Genomic DNA, 23,373 nt, shown 5'->3' with positions numbered 1-23,373 from the left:
GCTCACTTGCGGAGTCGAGGAAGAAGTGTGGAGCTTAGGGAGTTCCCTATAAGGTCATCCAGGGCTGTTACACAAGCAACCCTCCCTCCAGAGTAGTTTTTTTTAAAAAAGAAAATCAATCGAGAGATCAGAACAGAGTGGACCCTGCCCACACTATGTACGTGTCTCCTGGCTGGGAACATGTTGCTCACCCTAGGGAGAATGTGCCCTGCTGGCTCACAATCTGGAGGCATTTAGTCAGTGTTGTGCCGTCTGGAGAACTTGGCCCACAGCCCTCTGGTGATGGTCCCAGAGGAGCATACCCTGGTCTCAAACACATTCATCAGCAAATGAGTATGTCCCCACTGAGAACCTCTGAAACCTCTAATCAGTTACACCACGCTCCATTATTTAGCGGAGCGACTCATTATCATTCCTCTCCATCTCTGAAGCCATCACTTGCAACAGACGCAACGCCTGAAAATACTCTTGGACCGAGCAGCACTGGAGAAAGTGTTAGCATATGGGACGCACTGCACCGAGGAGCACTGGAGAGTTCCTAATTACATGCATTTGCTTTGCTGGACTTGGCGCGGTTTTAACTTAAACCTGATATATTGCTGACATCCTGGGAAAGCACTTTCCAGCTGAAACTGCAGAAACAAAATAAACCCTGACCCCAGTAAGCAGGGGAGTGGGGGCGGTTCTGCTTGCATATTGCAGGCAGCAGATGCAGCCCCCTGTTGAGGAACGGAGGGGAAGCTGGCTGGCAGGCAAGGCAGCGTCTAGTTTCAACTGTGCTCATTCTTGCTCTTGTTTTCCTTCTCTTCCTATCCCCAACGTGGGCTTGTTCCAAACATGTCAGATCGAGTTTGTTTGAAAAACTTTTCAAAAGCTCCGGTTGACTTAATCTGCCTCTTTCATGTTCCACCGACCCATTTCACGCCAGTCTGGATCGGACGGGGAGATTGAGAGGGAGAGTGTCAGAAGCTGACTTTGCATTTTGTTTCAAGGCTTGTTTAAGGGGGACACTGCTGTGCCAAAGTTGGCAGTTATGTGCGCCTACATTTGCTGCACTTCACAGTGAAGCATTTTGAGTCATCCTCCTGATGTGAATATCAATTTCAAGGATTATTTATTATTACTATCTAGTGCAAGTTGGCTTAGGTCCAGCAATGATTGGTCGCCATCAATGCACCAGGCAGCAATAGGCTTACACGTTGTACTACCGAGCACAAAAATTAGGCAACTGAATCACTGAACAGGCGCACTGAAGTAATGCTGGAATATAGCAATAACCCTTGCATTTGAGAATATCTCAAAGTGCTTCAAAAGATTTATTGTGAGATCTAGTGACCGTTTATTTTGTAAGTGAACGTGGCAGACATTCAGTGCACAGCAGCGTCCCACAAACAGCCATAAAATGAATGACCAATATTAACTGTACATTTGCCGGCACATTTCTCGTCACTTTGTCAGAGCAGAGCGAGCTTTCTTCACCAGTAACTTTTGGTGGTTGGATTTATTTAAGGCAGAACTAATGCGGGCATCTTGAAAAACACTTTGTTGGTGAAACCAGGAGGGGAAAAAAATAAACACCAGAAGCTCAACAGTAATGTGTAGCATCAGGGTACATGCGGATATGGACCAATTCAGAAGTTTATGGCGGCACCGGATGGTTACAGGTTGATCACAACCCTCAAACACATGGAATTTGAAGGAAAAGTGGGGAAAGGAAACACTTACCTTGTAATATTTTAGCTAGTTTCTAAAAGGAACCTGATATGGAAAATGTTTCAGCCCATCTAGAGGTCCAAATCCCTAACTGTCCAGTGCCTTGGGATGTGCTCCCAATGTGAAAAGTGTGATACAAATGTAATTTGCTGTTGTTGTCTGAAGGGAAAGCATTTTCCATTGATGAGTTTGGAGGTTATTTTTCTTTGACATTCCATAATTTCCCAGTCCACACTGAACCTACAAACCCCAGCCAAAGCTATTGTTGTTGTACGGTCACTACTGTATGAAAATGGTGTTCAACGCATTTCTATAAGGACATTTTTATCACCAAGCTTCTATCCATTCTCAAGGGGAAGCACTCTTTCCAGTGATTTCCCTTACTGTTGTATCTGGTTCAAGCACATTTCATTCACATAGCGGATCCAACTTACTTCCTGATTACAGTTCTCGTTTCAGGAGAACTTTGACTTCCATCTTCCTCACAGTTTGGACAGTCAAGATTTCCGTATCTGCAAAAGCACAATTTAGGTTATTTAGACAAAGACTTGTGAGAACAATTGACCAACGTCAAACCATTAAATCCTTGCCAAGACTACAGGAAGCAATATTTCAAGGTGGAGACATTTGCATTGATTCAGAGAACTTGCCCTTTACTTCCAACCCTCATTTAGCTTTATATGGGATGCTCCACTGAATCATTAGATAATAAACCATGATAACATACGCAAACGCCATATACTCCCCGCTGTTGGTTGAAAGCTTCCCACGTAAGTTTATGCCTTTGTTCAGGGAGGGGGAAATGGATTCAGAGAAAAAAAAAGTCATTTACTTCATGTCTGTTTGTAGGATGCTGCTGTTGCATTGCCAAATACACAGGCACTACACTCAACAGTAAAATCCTGTGTTTTGAGACATTTTGAGCCATCCTCCCGACATGAAAGGCACTGTTTCAAATGTAAGGATTATTATTACTATTATTATGATATCAACTATTTCTGTATGATGTAATGTGAACTCTTTGGGATTTTTATTCTATAACCCCCTCGCACCCAGGTGGGTGTTGTCAAGGTTTGATACACGGAGGGCAGAAATTATCAGAGCAAGTACTGTAGAAAATGTGAGAGAGAAGATTTGTATGCAGGATTTATTGTTGTGCTGAATGTGCAGCAGGAAAACCTTGACTTGCACATCAAGCTGCTCATTACATAGACTAATTCCCCTCCTCCAACGTCCTTTGCATCCAACCAGAACAAGTCACTTATAACTTGTCACCATAACCAATCAGCACATTAACGCACGTTAATCTGCTCCACTGAGGCTTCAGTTTGCACACTCGCTGGCAGGCAGCTTCACTGTGAATGAACCTTTCAGAAAAGACCTCCTGCTGTGAATCTAGGTCACTGTTAAAACACGCACAGTGCATTTCAAAACTAGCCTGCTTAATTTAGATTCAGAATTGCTCGAGACATGAGATAAATGGATTTGAAACATATGGCCCAGAAAAAAGATCATTTATTGAGATACTTTGTGTAAAATAAAAGCCAAAACACACTCTCATTTTAAGTCTACAGTACACTATTGGAAGGGATAAAAATGGAAAAGAACATCTGTATTGCAGTTGGGAAAGAAATGTAAAATACATTACAAAAGGGGCTCTTTAGTAGCAGAAGCGTTAATAGTGTATTTGAACTTCTACAAATAGTTCATGGATTTGAATCCAGTATCTGCCTCGGAACAATCAGTTTGTGTTTTACCCAGTTCTGTGCCATTGATCAGATGATTGGGATTTCTTGTTTTTGATGGAAGTGTGGAAAACGGGAGAAAGTAAGAAGTACAACCTTTTGGTTAGATATTAATAGCAGTCATACAGAAGGCTGAAGTTCATTCTGGTAGAGAGACAAGGAAGCTGGTCTCATGGGAGAAAAGGAGAAGATGGGGGTCAAAGTTAAACAGTAATTTGAAAAACCTGGTTGACAGGTAGTTGGGGAAGTGGCAAATTTATATAGGTTTTTAAACTGATCCTTTATTTATTGCTAGAGTGTCGCTCATGAGCTTCCGGTGTGAATAATGGTCCTGTTTTGAAATTCAGCAGATGGTCGTAACAAATCCAATTCTTTATTAATAATCTTTGCATCTGGCATATTGCCTGTCACTCTGTGAGGGTGTCTCAAAGTGCTTCACAGGTAATCCTGTAGAGTGGAGCGACTGTGTATGTTGTAGGCAAACTCAGCAGCCTACTTGCACACAGCAATGTTTCACAAACAGCCATGGAGTCAATGAACAATTTTATTTGGGGGATTTTGTTGGCCAGGACCACAGGAGAAACTCTTTTCCGAATAGCTCCATGGGATCTTATTTCATACCAATGGGTTCAATGAATATCTGTAGAGGACATGGGTCAGTAAAGGGTTAAAGAGCTGCTGGGTAGCATTCTCTTGTATCTCTGATAGCAAAGCACTGGTCTCCCCTGTGGGGGGGATCCCTGCGTGTGAATCTCAGTCACAAGTGACATCTGAACTCTGATATTCCCAATGGGCATTTTTGTTTCGACAGAGAACAGAACGGCGTGGGAAGGGGGAGGGGAAAGGAAGAGAGAGAAGCCTCGGAATCTATCCAAGCCCACAAAGCTTCTATGCGTCTGTGCATCTTGGCGGTCATTTGAGAGCAGCGCTGCTGTTGTCTGCATGTGGAGACGTCTGTCGTCCAGACTGTGCAGGAGGACAGGAAAACTGACAGGAAGGCAACAGATGGGAAACGTAAGGGAGTAACTCAGAAAGAGGAGATTAATTATCAGACACTCACTTATCGATGACCTTTGTTTGTTTAAAAAAATTGTAAAGAGTTGAAAGTTTGAGGAAACCCTATATTGCACCATACGATTTTATTTAACCACAAATTGAGTGTATCCTCACCTGTCCAGTAATAGCTCCAGTACATCTTTTGTAGAGGCAAACGCTCGGTACGTTGCCAGAAATATACTGATATAGGTAAAATCATTGTCCCCAAAGGCAGTTAACAAATTCTCGACGAGCTTTTCCAATGTCCCCGCTTTGATTGTCCTGATTTTGCAGGTTTCAAACTGACTGATGGTGTGTCCTGGGGGTATCTGGTCTCGTTCCACCTACAGGGAGAGCAAGAGCCAACAGAGGGTCAGAAAAACAGAACCAGATCGACATGTCTATTGATTTAACAATCAAATAAAAGCAATGTTGTTCAAAGGGAGAGCGTCACCCTTTGCAACCCCCTTTTTCAAACAAGCAACTTCGCACAGATAAATTTTTGTGTTTCATTTCTCTGGTATACGGTTTGCTCTGGGCAATGGAACAAGAACAACAACAACATGCATTTATATAGTGCCCCTCACACAGGGTAGCGTCCCAGGGCGCGCCCCAGTGAAATGCAGAATCAGGGAGACTGGCCTTGGAGGATTAACATGCCCATCAAAACATACACACTGAAAGCTTAGACTGGCTCTGTTGCTACCACACACTGTTGGCCCGAAACTATTCTCCGAAAGTTGCCAGCGCTCAGAAGAAGAAAAGAAGACGCATAGCACTGCATCACAATTCCAAAACTTGTACATACAGGGTGAATTACTCATAGATTTTAATTATTAATGATTTTTTTTAAATACAACATTCAGAAAGAGTGTGTAGCCATTACAGATAATAATAATCCTTGCATTTGATATAGAGCCTTATCACGTCTTCGAGATGTGTCAAAGCTCTTCACAGAATGAGGAGAGCAGCAACTTTCAGACCAAATCCCCATCTTCATCCTCGATAACCTTCTTGTCCATATTGGAGACTAACAGTGAGTTCTCAGCCCAGCCCAAAGCTTTTTTGAATACTATGGATTTGGCAATGCAAACTCTCGCTGGGTGGCGGGTTGTGGGGCTGAGAGTGACGCAACAATCTCACTGCACTTTTCTCATTGATTTGGGTAGCGACTCAGCTTAGAAAAACAGACTGTACATGACTGTGCGTCATCTAACGCTGAACATGCAGGCTCACGTTAGCACAGACATTTGCTCTGCAGTGATCAATCTTCCACTGGACACATTAGTCTGCCCTAATCTGTTTCGGTTTATCAGCATCAGACTATTTTATCATTTGGAACCATCTGCATGGCTAACTTTAAAAGTCAATCACCATTTGAAATTGCAGCTGCTTTTCATTCTGCAGCCCTTGGAGGATAAGACTGAGTTTTCAGCCCACCCCGACTTGGGATATCCACTCCCAGTGCATTGGTTACACTGACACTTCTGACTGCACTGGCATTAACAGAACCTTTTCCACCCTCCACACACTCCAAAAATATTCGCACAGCTGTGTATCTGTCACAAATGATACACATTTAGATTTTGCTCAAATCTGCCACGACAGGGACCCTGAACTCACAGAACGAGGAGAGCAACAACCTTAGATTCAGGGCTTTAAGCACTGTTATACATCTTATTCGCTGAGCCTCAGAACAGGGCACGCAGGCGCTGAGCAATGCTGTCGCAGAGCATTACAGATATGCTCGGTTTGCCTCGATTTTCAACCAGAGCCTCACTGAACAGAGGTTTGCTATATTAATAATAATCCTTGCATTTGATATAGCGCTTTTCACGTCTTCTAGACGTCTCAAAGCGCTTCACAGAATATACTGTAAAGTGAATTGACTGTATATTTGTGGGCGAAACACGGCAGCCAATTGCGCACAGCAGTGTCCCACAAACAGTCGTGGATTGAAAATGACCAATTTATTATTGTTTTGTTTTGGAGGGATTTTTAAAGGGAGAAGCCCAAGGGGGAGTCACACTGGGTGGTCTGGAGAACCTCCCACCAGCCCTGTGACTGTAAGCGGGAGGTGGGGGGGGACGAAGGGTAGGACGAGGGTAAGGGGGAACGCTCTGGGAATTCATCAGGAAACTGGATCTCCAGGAAGCAAAGACATTCAGAGCCAGGCGGGCCCAAAGAGCAACAATATACAAATGACCCACAAGGGCCCAAAGCAATTTTGAATGCTATGGATTTGGCAATGCAAACTCTTACTGCACTTTTCTCATTAATCTGGATAATGACGCAGCTTAGAAAAACAGACAGCTATGTGCATCTGGGGGAGGGAAGGCTGCTGGAGAACATCAATTCCTCATAGCATCAGAGGCCACCTGAGTAGCAAGTGAAACCACCCACAGAACAATCCCATATTAGCAAACCTGCTGACCATCCCTTGCTCACTGTCCACTCTCCCCTCCCCCACACGGGTAGCTGAGCTTCCTTAACCACTATGACCCCACTTTCTGGAACTGCCTCCAACACACACCCACCAATCCTCCCAGTTTTCAAACTGGGCTGGACAGTGGAGCCGATCGAGGACATGGGCGATGGGATCGCGGAGACTGGTGTAGGAGAAAACAAGGGTTGCAGAATTCTGGACTGCAAATCTTTCCGATAATCTCTCTTTGACTGTTCTCTCTGTCTCCCCCCAAACACTTCCCACCTTGCTGTCACTGAATATTTAGAGGACTTAGAAACACAGAAACAGGAGTAGGCCATTCAGCCCCTCGAGCCTGTTCCGCAATTCTATAAGATCATGGGTGATCTGTACCTCATGTCCAATTACCCCCCTTGCCCCATAACAAATATCTATCCACCTCTGCCTCCTAATTTCACTCCTAATCGTCCTAGCTCTAATTTTAAGAATATGCCCCCTTGTTCTGGATTCCCCCACCAGAGGAAATAGTTTCTCTGTAGCTATTGAATCCCTTTACTATTTTAAAAACCTCAATCAGATCACCCCTCAACCTTCTAAACTCAAGGAAACAGACCCCACCTTGACTGACTGCCGATGGTGGGGCAGGCAGGGCGGGGGACATGGAGTAGGTCGGAGTCAGCTTCAAAGTTCAGCATCTCGGGTGAACAACAAAAAAGGCAGCGAGGTGCTTTGTGAATCACTGCAGAGAACTGGCCTCAGCCTGTAACAGGAAACCCAACAGTCTGGCTTCAATCATGTCTGAACTCTCTGCTACATTATCATAAACCTCACATTTCCCAACAATATTTGTTTTAGAAAATCTAATTACACTTAAAAGCAGGTTTGGACTTGACTGCTCCCCTCACCCCCGACGTTAAATTATTGTAAACCATTTTGCTGAGCTCACCGAAAAAGGGAAGAAAAATGAAATAAGAACCCTCTTGTTCATCTTCCAGAGCAAAAACATCCTGCCTTTAACTGCTGACATTACTATATCGCTTGGTGCTCAACCCAGTGATGTTTTGAGTGACTTCCTAAGGGATGTGAGTGGGGGGTTAAACAAACAACAACAAATGACATTTGTATAGCGCCTTTCACGTCAGGAGGATGTCCCAAACATGAGATTTCCTGCACTCTCTCACAGTTGGTGTGATGAGGAACACTCAAATGCAAGACACATGCTGGCCTTAATGAAAATATTTGTACAGGTTTTTTTTTGGTGGGGGGAAAATTTTTTCTCTTTGCTTAACCTAAACCAACATAAACCTTCAACCATCGCAATGAGCTCCATCAGTCACGAGGGACTTCTCTTCCAAGGCGATGAAAGGCTCTCTGAAAGCCCGATACAATAGAGTAACATGCAGATACAATGAGGGTGAGAGTGAAAAGACTTCAAAAGGCCTTTATGCTGCAGAGTGAAAGTATCCTAAGATCCCTGGTATGTCAGATGCAAGTGTAAAGCATTGTTTAACTTAACAATTTTAAAAAGAAAAATGCTCATCACGGACAAATCGAACAGTATAACAATGAAGTAGAGAACAATAGATACATGGAAGATTACGGGGTAACGACAATCTAGCTTCAGTTGGTTTCTATTGGTCTTTAAATCCTGCTTCCATCGCACCTATGATCACCTCTCCCTTCCTCCTCCCTGTGCCCTATTCAGCGACCCGACCCTGGACATTGTAACGCCATCCTACATGAGCACCACTATATCAATGCAAGCTTAACAGGAAAGTTATAGGTGAGGAGAGGAAAAACACAGAGGGTTTCAGCCTGGCAAGCCTCTTGTTTCCATACTTATTCTTGGTCGATCGACACCTTTTTCCACGTCCTGTTTAAGATGAACCCCCTCTCCCGTGTTGAGCAATTCTCCACACACTGACAACTGAATCAACTGTTGACTAATTTTTCGCTTGTAAAGCTTTTTGTGCTTTCCATGTAAACAATAGATGTCCTCCAGGGTGCTGGCACACCACAACATAGCCAACGAGGCCTTTTATTTTAAAAAAGCTTTTTAACATGAGATTGCGATAAGTCTTTGACTAAAAGCATGATTGAACTTAAAGGACTTGCTTCAGTCAGTCACTTCAAGCGACACGATGATCCCACTTTGTATAAGTAACTAATGGGTGAAAGCAATGTGCAATGTGCTTTATAATAATAATCACGTATTTGGTAAAGCGCCTTATCACATCGTCAAGATGTCTCAAAGTTATTATAGATTTTAATGTGAAACGTTGTGACTATATTTCCAAGTGAATATTTTATTTTACCGGACAGACTTTTTTAAAAAAAAGATAGTACTGGTCTCTCCCTCCCTCTCCACTACATTTCCATATTCCCAACATTGTTAAAAATGAACCTATAAATACACTACACATTTATACAATGCTTTTCACATTGGGAGGATGTCTCAAAGTGTTCGACTCTGTTGACTCGGCACCCAAGCAGGAGGTGGGAGGGAAAGATGACTGAAAGCGCAGACCAAGAGACACGTTATGAGATGGGCCTTAAACTGAGGGAGTGGGCGAGTCAGAGGGAGGGAGTTTCAAGGAATGAGGGCAGAATGGCTGAAAGCCTGCCGGGAAAAACCTTCGGCAAGTTTCTTTACTCCACACGCCTCTGTTTACCTAGCAGTAAGGAAGAACCTGGTTTTTATTCGATTGGCAAATCGCTTTCCCCGGGGTAATAATTCCTCAAGCAAACAAAAAATAAATTGGGAGTCACTGAATCCATGACTGTTTGTGGGATAGTCTGTGCGCAATCGTCTTCGTTTTGCCCACAGAAATACGGTCAATCCACATTACAATATATTCTGTGAAGCTATTTGAGATTAAGTAATAAAGCGCTACATCAAATGGAAGGATTATTGTTATTATTACTGTTTGGAGATGGTACTTCGGCTTTTAATGACATTAAACATGCTGAGGCTGGGTGGTACACATCTATCAGCGGCACTGGGCTGCTCCGAGCTGTTTTGTGCGCCTTTAAAGCCTCACATCTGTTCTGCATTCCCCAAACTGATTTGGACGCACCACAAACAATTAAATTTAAAAAAAGGGACTCAAGGACTATTGCTTAAGAAGCCTTCACAGCAACTGGAAACTAATGTTGTGAGAAGAGATTCAAAATGGACACAATAAGCCAGTGAGAGGGATAAACCAGCTGGAATTCCTCCCCGCAGGCCGGCCCAGCTATTTTTTTCCTCTAAGTGAACCCCCTGCCGAAATATTCCAGTTATTCAGGCTCCACGTTCGATATTAATGCCACATAGCAGTGACATTCGAAGCACGCCGGGTGGCTGGCTTGCACCCTGCAGGATTCAGAGGTTACAATCCGAACTATTTAAAACGCACACAGCTCCTGCAACTTAACGTCCGACAGTGCTGTTTGATATGAATAATGAAAGCTCAATGGAGCGAAACACCTACTGTATTTAACGAGCTGCACTTTGCTCACGGTGACCTCTGTACCACAATGAAACCAGTGCCCCCCTTTACACAACACTGCGGAGCCGATTACAGTTCATAGTCCCAGTCAGCAGAACAAAAGCCTGGCTCTTTCTAACATGGATGACGTCCAGAGGATAGGTGGGTGACCTGCCCCCTAGCCTCCTGTTTGATTAATCCCTGCTCCAAGCTCGCAGATCCTTCCAACTACCTCTCATCACCGGCAGTTCACTGTCATACAGGTAGGATCGGTGTGGGACCAGAGCAAGAAGTTGACCCCACATCCCACCAGCGCCACACTGTCGGGCTGCACCAAACTGAGATGTCCAGTCACTTCAAAGCACAAACTTATAAAGGGCCTCAGAGTACCTGTGAAGATACAGTGATGGTCGCTGAGGTGTGTGTACAAATGACACAGCCTCCTCCAAAAAGACACCAGGATGAGGCAGGACTCCATTCCCCTACACAAAACGTCAATAAGAGAAGCTTAGTTGAGGGAGGGAGTGAACGAGGGAGGCAGGGAGCAAGTGAGGGATGAAAGCGCAGTGGGTGAAAGAGAAAAATCTTTGAGTGGGGGAATGAGAGGATGAAAAAAAACACTCCGGTCCCCAAAACGGTGAGGCTCTAGATCATTTTGATTAAACATTGGACTCTCTCAAAGTCAACTTGCACAAGGTGCTGAGATGGAACTTCATTAACACAGGAAATGGAATAATGTCTGGATAAGTGGCTTTATTTAAAATCTACACACAGACTCTGGGACCTTGGACTGGCTAAAAGAAACCAGACACAGCGCCTGGTGTCCGTCAGGTCAGTCATGTGCTCCCAGACCTGTGGAGCAGTTAATGATCATTGTGATTCTATGGAAGCCAAAGGGTTGAAAAGGTAAAAGCGGCTGATGGTCAGGAGATAGGAGAACATTGATCCAAACAAAGGAGATTTAACTCAGTCGGTGGGATTCAGCCCTACTTGCTAGAGATTGCCTTGCCTGTATCTGCAAGTCTGCACTGCAGTATATCCTCACAATTTGCCTGAAGCTGCCCCTGGCATGCTCGATTTGCTTTCACAGCCACAGAAGTTAAGAATGTGAAGCAACGCACTGGTCGTATTTTACACGACTGTCGATTTAATAAGACATTGGCACTGCAGAACCTCAGCACAAGGAATTGTGTGGGAAGCAAACGGTATGCAAATTCATGCTCCGACTCACAGGCTGACTAGATTATACGGTTGCGATCTGGGTTTTATGAGCCTAAACGTGCCTTTTTACTATTAATCCAAACAAAGAGTCATCATCACACAGGAGCAAAATAAAAGATTCCGCGAATGACCAGACATTGTTCAAGATTGCAGTGAAGAGGTACAGAGAAGTTGTGAGTGGGGTGGTGGGGGGCGGGTAGCGATAGGGATAATAAAGACAAGTGTCCACCTAACAAAAACAGGCCTTCACTCCATGAATAATGGATATTTGTGACTGCAAAAACATTTGATTACAATTAAAATTCACACGTTAAGATGCCGTGTAGTGATGTTCGTGCATATGTATTCAGTATGTCTTCAACGTAACACTCAGTGAGTTGTTCGGATCTGGAATGCATTGCCTGATCAGGTGGTGAAAGCTGATTTAATAACAATTTTCAAGAGAGAAGTAGATAGATATTTGGGGGCGACAAATTTGTAGGGCTATGGGTAGAGAGCAGGGGGGTGAGATTGATTTGGACAGCTCTTTCAAAGAGTCGGCACAGACACAATGGGCCAAATGGCCTCCTTCTGTGCTGTATAATTCTATGATTCTTTGAAAACAATACATGTATATATACATACATTGTGTAACATTGTGACTATGTGGCGCATATTATACAAAGATCATTGGTGTGCTATAATAATAATAAATATCAACCCTTATTTGATAATCTTTATTTATTAACTCATATGTATTTAACATCTCACCTGAAGGATGGGACCTCTGACATTGCTGCGCTCCCCCAGCACTGCAACGGAGTGTCAGCCTAGATGATTTGAGTTGCAAGTCCCCACATGGGGCTTGAACCCACAACCTTCTGACTAGGAGGCGAGAGTGCTACCACTGAGCCAGGGGAACTGGGTGAGCGAAATGATCATGGCAGGTTCAAGTGAAGAATTGCACTTGAGCAAAAGATAACAGCGTTAACACGCACTTGTGAAAGTACCATTTGATTTAAACCATGGGACATTCAGCCAGACATTTCTTTTAAGATGCCAATGACTGGCAGCTACAGATCAAATATCAGACGATTAGTAACTGAGACCTGGCAAACAACAAAAAAATCTTTCTTCCCATGGACATTGAGCATTTTAACGTGGAGCAAGTCAATCATTGACTTATTTTCACACGTCAGACTTGCAAGTGGATCCACTGACGAACAGATCCGTCATCCTCTCCCCCCCAACCCGCTTGAAGAGGCGTAACCCCCCACCATAAATCTACCAGGAGGCTGGATGAGTTACCAGCTACAGAGCAGGAGTTAAAACTCTCACTGTTACAAAGTACAGAGGTTCTGTTTTTAAATACCAAAGTGCTGTGGACAATCCTGGAGGGAAATGGCTTGAATGTCGGAGCTGGGTGTATTCTGGGGTTTTGCTGCAGCCGATATCAACCCTGCCTTTAGTGGCAGCACTGCCCAGTGAGCAATGCAGATAGAGGCAGATTCTGCTACCTCTATAATTAACTACCACCCTACCTGTATGGTTATAATACCCAGAGGAGAGGAATAAATATTCCCTCCCGCTGTCTGCTGTGTGTTCCGTTTCCAACCCCCACCTGTCCCATCCAAAATGCAGTTTTTGCACAGGGGGCTAAATAGCCAAAAAATGGAACTGCCATGTAGGCATTCCTCCCCCCCCACTCCCCTCAAAGTTACTATCAGTGCTTTGGATTCAGCCTCACATTGAAAGCAGGGCAGGTCCCAGCACGAGCAGCTTCGAGGCATTTCAGAACCAGTTCTCAATTCAAATCCATCCACTCACAGAGTCCGCAACATTAGCATATAAGCCAGCTATGCAAAAATATCAACGTCCACTTTTTAAACCTGCGCGGAAGTGATTGGCCACTGCTTGTTGCAGTTGGAAGGCCTGACATCGGGAAAGAGAAGGTTTGCCAGTCTCACCCGGCCTCAGCAGTGCACTGCACACTGCTCTTTGGTCCTCCATCCTGGAGTTCCAGAGAACAGTAACTTGCTCTCTCCTACCCCTCTTCCAAGGCACATCTCAAAACCATACCTCTTTGATCACACTTGTACTTTCGTTCACCTTTCCTCTGCTCACCTTTCTTGGTTCCCACAGCCCCCCCCCCACCCCGCTCAGGTTCCCATCCAGTACTGTGCAGTGATCGCACCTTGGGATGTCCTCCTGTCGTGAAAGGTGCTATACAAATGTAACACATAACGTGCAAAGCTCTGCTATCCGGCACTACATGGCAGTTCAGATTTTATTGCTTTTAAAGAGCCAATTGCATAGATAGTTCTTTAATAATGGCTAACTGAGCTCCCAGCCTGGTCTGAATTGAGATACCAGCGAAATCTCTTCACGAGGTGAGCTCCAGTGCAAACGCCTTTATAATTGGAGCTGGAGATGAATTGGCATGACTTGGTTAAATTCTCCTCCAAACCCAAAGTATAAACCAGGCAAAGCAAGCGTCACCCTTGCCCATAGACGTGGACCAATTTTTGCTCATCATTTCATGTGAAAAAGATTAAGAGTCTCTTAAGTTTTCACTGAGCAGGGAAATGTTTAGATAAACTTTCAGGTTTAACTTTAACTTGATTTCCTGTATAAATAATGGCTAAAGGACTCCTTTCAGGCAACAATCAACATTGCTACATAATGGGATTATAATGTAACACCTTTGTTACAATCATTTGATTGTTTGTTCTGCACGAAGCAATGTTTTCAAAACATTTTTGGACAAGAAAATGTTTGTTGAATTGCAAATGAATACTCAGTAGCTGTAGTGGGTCTTCTTATGGATACTGGGTGAAGGGAAGGAGGTTCTACATGGATCTAAAGAAACTTGAGACTGGATGGGTTAAGACGCCCAATAAAATAACACAATAGGAAGAGAGCAACTTTGATCAACTGGTAACATTGGGAGAGTCTCTGTGGCCAGACAGTTACACTCCACACCTAGGCGTTTGTTTCCGAAGTTTAAATAAAAATAATCCTTGCTATCAAGCTGTCTCTAAGCCATCACAGGATTTTACTGTAAAGTGCAGGGACACACCTTATTTGTCGGTGAGCACAGTAGTCAAATTGTTCAGGGCAATGCTCCACAAACAGCTTCAAAGCGAATGACCAAGTTTATCTGAGGGATTGTTGGCCAGGATACTAGGAGAAACTCCCTTCATTTGACACTGAATTGCAGGACCTTCACCCCCACACTCGATACTTTGAAGAAGTCTCCTCTCTGAGCAGTTGGGTGATATACTTTTCTCTCACTTTAAATCTCTGACTTTTGCCAATGAATGTGCGTCATTTCTGTCTCACCGACAATGTTGCATTTGTTATATGGAAACGTGTTGAAACAGGGATGGTGATTAGACTCAATTAAGCTTGCTTTTGACTTGATTAAAGCAGACTAGCCATTTCCTTCTATAAAAAAAATTGATTTCTCAGGTATTCTTCATAATATAACAATATAGTAGAGATGGAAGCTTTGTAACACAGATTCCAGGTTTAGGTTGAATGATTCCATTTGATCAGCCAAATTGGGACCAGAGATGGGAATAAGTCTTCACAAGCCAAAATTAGACTTAAGTATAGAAGGATTTCTCTCTCACTTCCAAGGCTGGTAGATCATCTAGATCCATTTATAATCAGTTATATGTGTCCATAACAATAGGACCATACATTACCGGGTTATGCTACGGTGCAGTAGCTAGTCCCGTCTGCATGTCCAGAAGAACATAAAAGATTGCATGGCACTATTTCAAAAGCTTTCTCTCTGTGACTTGACCAACAACGATAATTATCCTCGCAGCAACCCCACAAATAAAATTGGTCATTCACTTCACAGCTGGTTTTGCGATACAGCTGTGCACAAACTGACTACCGCAAGATGGTTCACATACAAGATAAACAGTCACTACACTTCACAAAATATCTTGCGGAACACATTAGGACACTCTCCCAACATGAAATGTAATATATCTCATGCCAGGATTACTATTGGGATTATTTATAAGTACTTCGTATTAAAGCTGAGGTTTCTCTCCCTTAAGTCAGTTTTCGTCGGAAATTACAAACATTATGATTGAAAAAGGGACAATATTCAGAGCACAAAATATTTTACAATCCTCTGCAAACTCCAAAACCATCTCAAAACACAGAGAAGGAAAGCTCTCAACTATCCGCACAAAGAACAGAGACTCGCTGCTGAGCTCGGAGAGCAGACTCCAGGCAAAGCCGATGCAAGTCGTGAACTGATTGGCTCGATTTTTCGTAAATCAAACCAGGTTCCCGATTTCTTGGAACGACTTTCTCAGGGATTTCACCCTTGGCAGACTTGAGAAGAACTGATGCATCTCAGAGAGTGAAACCTTCTTGACCTTCCAGCCATGAATTACTGAACCCCAGTGGGAGGTTCATACAGAACAATGGCTCACTGTCTTTAAAGAGCTACAAAAGCAGATGGCATTTATCGACTTGCAGTTGACGGACGGATGGAGGCGGGGGTAAGGTTAAGATCCTAGATCATTTTGCAGCTCAATGGAAAAACCACATTGGAACTTTTAACATTGCTACAATTTCCTGATCTCACTGTGAGCCAGAATCATGTAGGTGGAATTTGTAGGTGGAGAGGAAGCGGTCATGGCACAGGGTCCCACTGTGAAGCAGTTTGAGATGACCTCCCGATGTGAAAGGCGCTATATTAAATGTAAGGATTATTATGATTATTTAAGGAATTCTAGATAGCCAGAGCACAGTATCTCAAGGCTTGCTCAGCGATGATGGAGTGGAGCGGGCGGGTAATTGCCGAGCAGAGGGAGCGAGAGCGCAGGAGGCTTGACTCAGTTGCTAGCATAATTCTGAGAGGAAAATAGAACTCCAAATTCCAGAAGTAAAATTAACAGTGAGAGAATGTTAACCAATCAGTAAATCAAATCAGATTTACAAATCAAGACTTCACCCATAAATGCACAGGCAGCCACATCACAATATATTCTGTGAAGAGCTTGGAGACAGCCACAAATTACATTTGCATAGCACTTTTCATGTTGGGAGGACGTCCCAAAGCGCTAAGACGTCTCACCGACATGATAAGGCGCTATTTCAAATGCAAGGATTATTATGAAGATGCAGCGAGCAAGTAGGTTACAGCTAGGATGGAATTCAAAATATATTCCTCTAACTAGAGACCTGAAAGGCACTGTAAGCACTGCACGGCAAACAGGCTATTTATACTTAATGAGCGTGGCACCAGCCATGTGTTTCCTATTTAACAAAGCATCTCAGAGAAAAACTCGATAAGCCATTAAATTAGATAAGGCTAGGTCCTGAAGCACAGCAAAAAGAAGACATCAGGCTAGGGCGGGCGTGTGATGGAGTGAGTGAGGATCAGCGTCGCGCTACAGGATAATGAGTTGGTGGGAAATTAAGCTGTGCAATGAGTTCTGGTGAGATTTAGAAAGACGTGGCTTAATGACAGCTGTAATCTTGGAGCAAGTCGAGCTGTACACCTGCTCCATCTTGGGAGTTTGCAGCGTAGAATAAAAAAAACAGGCAGAGCACAGCAATGCTTGTTAATAATAATAATCCTTGCACTTGATATAATGCCTTATCATGTCTTCGAGACGTCTCAAAGCGCTTCACAGAATATACTGTAATAACGTGATTTGACTGTGTGTTTTGTGGGCGAAATGCGGGAGCCAATTGCATACAGCAGTGTCCCACAAACAGTCGTGGATTGAATGACCAAATTATTATTATTTAATAACAATAATCCTTGCATTTGTATAGTGCCCTATCATGTTGCTGAGACGTTTTAAAGCGCTTCACAGCATATACTGTAAAATGGATTAAATAATATTTATTTATTTGAAGGGATTATTACTAAAATAATAATAATCCTTGCATTTGATATAGAGTGTTACATTTTTTTTGAGGGATTATTACCCCGCAAAGCACTCTATCAATCGCCTAACAACCGGGTTCCTATTTACTGCTAGGTAAACAGAGGTGTGTGGAGTAAGGAAACTTGCCTAAGGTTTCGCCCTGACCGGGAATCGAGCCTGAGTCCTTTTGCTTGCAAGGCAAGTGCTCTAACCAATACGCCTCAGGGCTCCAGTTAGGGCGATGCACAGCCCCAGTCTCAAACTACTATTCGGGATACTAAGTGCCAGCTACCTCCCACCAAGCGTGCTCATGTTCAGCCATGGAGCTTAAACATGGGACTCAGGCCCCATTGGATTCTTGTAATCACCCTGTTACCTGCATTGCAGGAAGGATTACATGAACCAGAAACAAGACAAAGCAACCTGGGCCGTCGCTGCCCTTCCTCATGGCAATATGCACGCTACTCAATCATCTCATCCACTGGTTCAGCTCATTGCTGCCACCTTAAATCTAAAAGCCAGAACCAACACCACAAACAACAAATTACATTTGTATTGTCCCTTTCACGTCAGGAGGCCATCCCAAGGCGCTGGACAATCAAGCGTTTGGACCCGAGCTGGGGGGGCTGCGAAGAGGAGGGGCTGAGGGCAGGGAGGGTAGGGGTAGGAGGGACACCAAAGGCAAGGTCGAAAGGAGTGTCTTGAGAAGCCCAGGGCAAAGCAGGTACCTACAAATTCAGTCAGTACATCTCACAATATAAAATGCTGTGAAGGATTATTATTATGTGGCCAATGTCGGGCTCAAAAGCCACAAGCTTCTAACCCAGAAGCAACAGTGCCGTCAACTGTCGGACTCCAGGTCCAGTCTCAAGCCTTGGCTCAAATGCCCATTGTTCCTACCCTGTTGTGGAAGCTGGGGCAGATGCTGGCATCTCTTCTTCCCAGGACATGCCTTTACAGCAGCTGTGATTGGATTTTCATGGGCATTTTTCTATGCGTATTAGATGCAGGTCTAAGAGCCACAAAACGCACTCCAGTGAGTAAATCCATTCAAATAAGAACCAAATCAGATTCCCTCATCCGGGGTTAGGAGATTACAAAACCTTGTGAAATATCACAGTGTGTCACACACTTAATTCCCCCCCATCCCATCTCTCCTCCCTATATCCCCTATCTAAAGCCTTGCCTCTTCTTTCCCACAAGTCACTTTCTGCCACGTTACTTCAAAATTGAAAACAGCTCAAACAGAGGGATTTGAACTGGCCAGCTGTAAACATCTGGCCCAGAATCCCAGCACACTGTTTCTCAACTATAATTGGATATGTGAACTACTTTGGAGCAAAAATCCCATGTAAACTCTGGAGAGATCATATCCAGGCCAAAATTAGTTGAACAGGATCCAAAACTCCACGAAAGGGACAATAAATGAGGCTTTTAGTTAGTTGAAAAGTAGCGATTGCAGCCCTTGTAAATTCCTCGAACTCTCTGCACTTCCAACAGATTTTCGCAGAGAAATCCAAGGCATTGTTATTCCAGGGCTCGGCAACCCATCCCATAGATTTGAAGCTTGCTTTAGATTAAGCAACTGTCAGGTGAGTAACTTGGACAATATACAGACGGAAAGTTACTCAACCCCAAGAGTTCACCCATAAAAAACAGTCACTCCATTTTACATTAGTTCTCACAAAGCAAAGAGGTGTCCTCCCAAGGTGAAAGGTGCTATATCAAATGCAAGAATTATATTATTATAAGTCCGTATCACTTCCATCCTCTTCTGGCTCCTTGGTTCCCCATCCCCTAGCAGACCAGATTGAGTTCAAGATCTTCATTTTCACCTTCAAATCCCTCCACTGTCTCGCTCCATCATTGTGACTCCCACAAACCCACCCTTTTTTAAGGGATTATTACCCCCGGAAAGCAATCCGCCAATCAACTAACAACCAGGTTCTTACTTCCTGCTAAGTAAACAGAGGCTTGGAGCAAGGACCCTTACCCAAGGTTTTGCCCAGCCCGGGAACCAAACACGGGTCCTCTCGCTTGCAAGGAGAGTGCTCTAACCAATACACTACAAGTACTCACCCCCAGCCATCTTGCGCCCTTGTTAGCCGCTTGTTGTATCTGGACTTTCTTGAGGGTAACGTTGTAAATGGCTCCTTCCTCTACCTCTTCTCCCCAGTCTTGGATCGAGTTTTGCTGTGGACAAAAGCAGAGCAGAGTTAATCCCTCTGGAGAGGAGCGTAGCCAGCCCGATGGGAAGGGAGATTCCAGCACGAGCAGATAGCGAGCTGGCTTTACACATCTTAACAACTAGAAAAGTAAATACAATTTTCTAATTACAGATCCCTGCAACACACAAAAAAGGATTTGGGTAACTTCCAGCCAGCTGGCTGAGCCAATCTCAGACTGGTACAGGGCAATTGATGGACTTTCTGATTGGGAATTTTTTGTAGTTCTTAATTCCACAAACTGAGGAAAGAAAGGACACTCCCTTTTTTTTTGAACCTTTAGCTCATCAATTGTTTCTTCCCCCCCGCCCATGTAAAAGTCGCATTAGTTTAAAGGAGGCACATCTCAAGATCCCATTTGTAAAGAAAAAAGAAAACAATTCTGAATAAAAGTTTTCCAGCTTCAGTCATTAAAACGCACCGTGAAGCTGCTGCTGTTTCTGAACTCTGTCATGTCACCTGAATTAGTGTCATCTCACACTCCGGATTTATGCACATATATTACAACAAATGTCTAGATGAAAAATGTGTCTTACAACATTCTCCCATTCCTTCACCACCGCCCCCCAGCGCCTCTGTGATTGCACACCGAAACACCCCAGAGACTTTGCCTCAATTATTCTTAATGGATACAAATGTAAAAGCAACAACTGTCCACTCTTGAGAACACGCTCCTTCACTCTCCATTTCCATTTGACCAAGGCTGAAAAACAAACCCCTCAACTTGCCAGGTTTTGTTTCAGTAATGGGATGCACAGTCTGCAGTTTTAAGGATTCCCTAGAATCACAGAGTTTAGATCATCTCCCACGTTCCTACTCTGCACCAGAAACAACTATCGCAAATCACTTCATAACAGTGAAAACGCATTCAAACATCAACATACAAATTTCTACAACTCTTGTTTCCGTTCATACCCTGGGCTCGAGTGCTAAACAGAACACACAGAACTAGAGTTAGACAGGTCACTGTACCATTCTAGGCTTCCAAGGGAACCGCATTTTTATCTTCCTCTTCATGTTGCAGGTTATTACAGATCGGCAAGTACAATGATCCAGTGTTTTTAAAAATCTTGTCACACACTCCACTGGTTTAGTGCACTCGCTGTCCCCTGGAATCAGTCCATTTCTTGCACAGGCACAGAGAGTTCTGCCTCGACTCCTCCCTCTGTGCGTGATGCAGTGCTTTCCTGTCTGTGTCCCTGAACTTAAACCTTCACTTACGATTGCCTCAATTTCTCTGAATTTTAACTGCGCTGGGAGTACAGCAGCCAAGCCTGCTTTCTCCATGCGTCTGCCTAAACTTCAGAGGCAAAAATGAACTCTAGTTACTCGTTAGCCAGATGTTAGCGAGAGAAAGGAGAAAAATACAGAGATGTTTTACGAGCAAATGGGAACAAAGGGAAGGAGTGGTGGATGAGTGGGTGGTGGAGGGGAGGTTTCTCACGGAACATTATCTGCCTGTATAGGTTGTGTATAGACTTGTGTGAATAATTAAATTAGAGAAACTCAACAGAGACATCTACACTGAACAATCCAGTTGTCTTAACAAGGAAAATAGCTGGAGGTAACTTATTAAAGGATACACACCCTCCAGCCAAACCAACTATAATTAGAAGTTGAATACTTCAAACTTCTAAAACAGCTGCAAACTCATTACTGTGTATTTCCAACAGTCAGTTTTGTTCTCTTTTTTCAAAAAGAAAATTGCTGACGAATCAGACAAACATACCACGATAGGCCTGAGGAAGCATTTCCAAATTAAAAATAGTATATAATAATCCTTGCATTGATATAGCGCCTTAACACACTGTTGAGCCATCTCAAAGCGCTTCACAGAATATACTGTAAAGTGAATTGACTGTATTTAATGGGTGAAATGAATAAACTGCACATAAAGAAGCCTTTCAAGCATTCTCTCTTGCTCTGTCCACCAGAAGCTCTTGCTCCCCTCCTCTTTGCACCCCACTCTACCACCAAATCCACACTCCGATCACAAGATAAAGTTGCGCTAAATTTCCGTAACCGCATTAGTTACAGAATACATGAAAAACTGGTCTGCACAAGTAAAACTTTCACAGCAGGATAAATATTTACAAGCCATACAGAAAGAGCCAGTTGTTGAGTTGCCAAGGTGCCGCATGCAACCTTCCTCATTACTGCACTAGGGACATCGAGCACGGGAGCGATTTCACAGCCAAACCGGACGGCTGCACTTTGTAATGGAGAAGGCTGTAATCAATCCTTAAATCCTCTCGGCTGCTGATGTGCCTCCCAACGTGCTAGGCACCGAGGCTGGTTCAGCCAACTGGATTCTGACCATAGTTTGGTTCACTTAGAAAACTGTTTTTTTTTACCCCGAAAAAAAGATAAGACTCCTTGCTGTTCACTGGTGTGTCGTTGTAACCGGGCACTTCAAAGAAAACGGGCTGCTTCCAAGAAGTTCAGCAGCTTCAAGAAATTCTCTGGCAAAGGGCTGGCTCATTCGGACGCTTATTAAATTATTTTCTCGTCCGGCGGCATTTCGGCAAAAGCACACTTATTGATTCTTTTCCCCTCCGCCCGTGTCTCCAAGCCCCCTCTCCCAGCCCCCGAATTCTGAAAAGGGCTTAAATATTAATCACAAATTCTCAACAAGGATTAGAAGTGGAAAAGGCAACAAAGGTGCCAGATGAAAGCAGCTCATTGAGAAGGTTATGAATCCCTTCCCCCCTCCCCCTCGCTGCCTCTCACTCTTTTGTATATTTCACCAAGCAGCACATCATCACTCGACAATGGTGCGTTTCCACGGAAACCGCCAGACAATCTCATGTTGGGGTCGAAACTTACTCCGGTGCCTAAGCTCAAAGAGCCACTTTGAGATGGGAGAGGGAGGTGGGGATGTTGCTTTCTTTCACTGGCATCAAAGGCAAAGACAGATGTTCGGATAGACAGCTGACAAATTGTCACCAGCACTCATAGTCGTTTGTCCGTCTCCTCTCTCGTGCACAGTTTGCGGACCTGAACTAAACAGCTCTAATGAGCTCAAAGCAGTTCATTTGTTTTCTTATAGTAATTAGCGTGCCTCTGAACACCATCACTTGTGCCCACACAGCAAATATATACTAGTCATTTCAACTCATTAACCTTTTGGCTCTCACCAGAAGCAAAAAAATTCCACTGAAGGGAACTCCTTTGTGTGTCTTTGCAAGTGCACACAATCCATCATTTAACAATACGTTGCTCCGTACGAGACAAACAGATGCAGAATCTTAATCTTGGACCATATCCAGATTATAGCTCAGTCCCAGTATACTTTACACCCATTTTCCCCAACGCAGAGATTCCCAGACTGAAAAGTCTGTCCACTTGAACCATACAACAACAACTTGTCTTTATATAGCGCCCGAGACGTGGGGTAGTGTCTGAGTGCTTAACAATAACATAGTTTGATGCCAAAACGGAGATAAAGGAGAGGTGACCATAGAAACTATATCGGTGGTTTTAGTAGTTACCGGAATTTGGAAATGCATCTTAATCAACAACCAGGATGTAATATCTCCAACTGAAAGCATTTTAACAAGTCATGAATACATCTCAAACTTCGAAGCAGAGAATTACAAGTCTCACAAAGTGTCAAATCCCCCACCTTCTTCAAAGAGCAGTAATATTCTG

The 23,373-nt window shown here is 43.7% G+C and overlaps 1 protein-coding gene across 4 annotated transcripts in view; it reads right to left on the bottom strand.

Annotated features, from left to right (window-relative positions):
• Positions 1-23,373, bottom strand: part of rgl1 (ral guanine nucleotide dissociation stimulator-like 1) — a 98,642-nt gene that overhangs the window by 25,909 nt on the left and 49,360 nt on the right. For 2 of the 4 annotated variants that reach the window (XM_007895605.2, XM_007895602.2), the window contains exons 2-4: positions 19,577-19,690; positions 4,629-4,837; positions 2,148-2,225 (exon numbers count right to left, since the gene is read on the bottom strand). In XM_007895605.2, coding sequence (XP_007893796.1) covers positions 2,148-2,225; positions 4,629-4,837; positions 19,577-19,690 — 401 coding nt within the window. Of the gene's footprint in view, positions 1-2,147; positions 2,226-4,628; positions 4,838-19,576; positions 19,691-20,143; positions 20,423-20,694; positions 21,003-23,373 lie in introns of those variants that run through there. The other 2 variants (XM_007895601.2, XM_007895603.2) reach the window with 2 other exon arrangements.

The sequence above is a fragment of the Callorhinchus milii genome, unplaced genomic scaffold (genome assembly GCF_018977255.1).
Source record: "Callorhinchus milii isolate IMCB2004 unplaced genomic scaffold, IMCB_Cmil_1.0 Scaffold5, whole genome shotgun sequence".
In the NCBI taxonomy this organism is placed as follows: domain Eukaryota; kingdom Metazoa; phylum Chordata; class Chondrichthyes; order Chimaeriformes; family Callorhinchidae; genus Callorhinchus; species Callorhinchus milii.
Note: the sequence above shows the minus strand (reverse complement) of the source record. Positions and strands in the feature narration are given on the sequence as shown.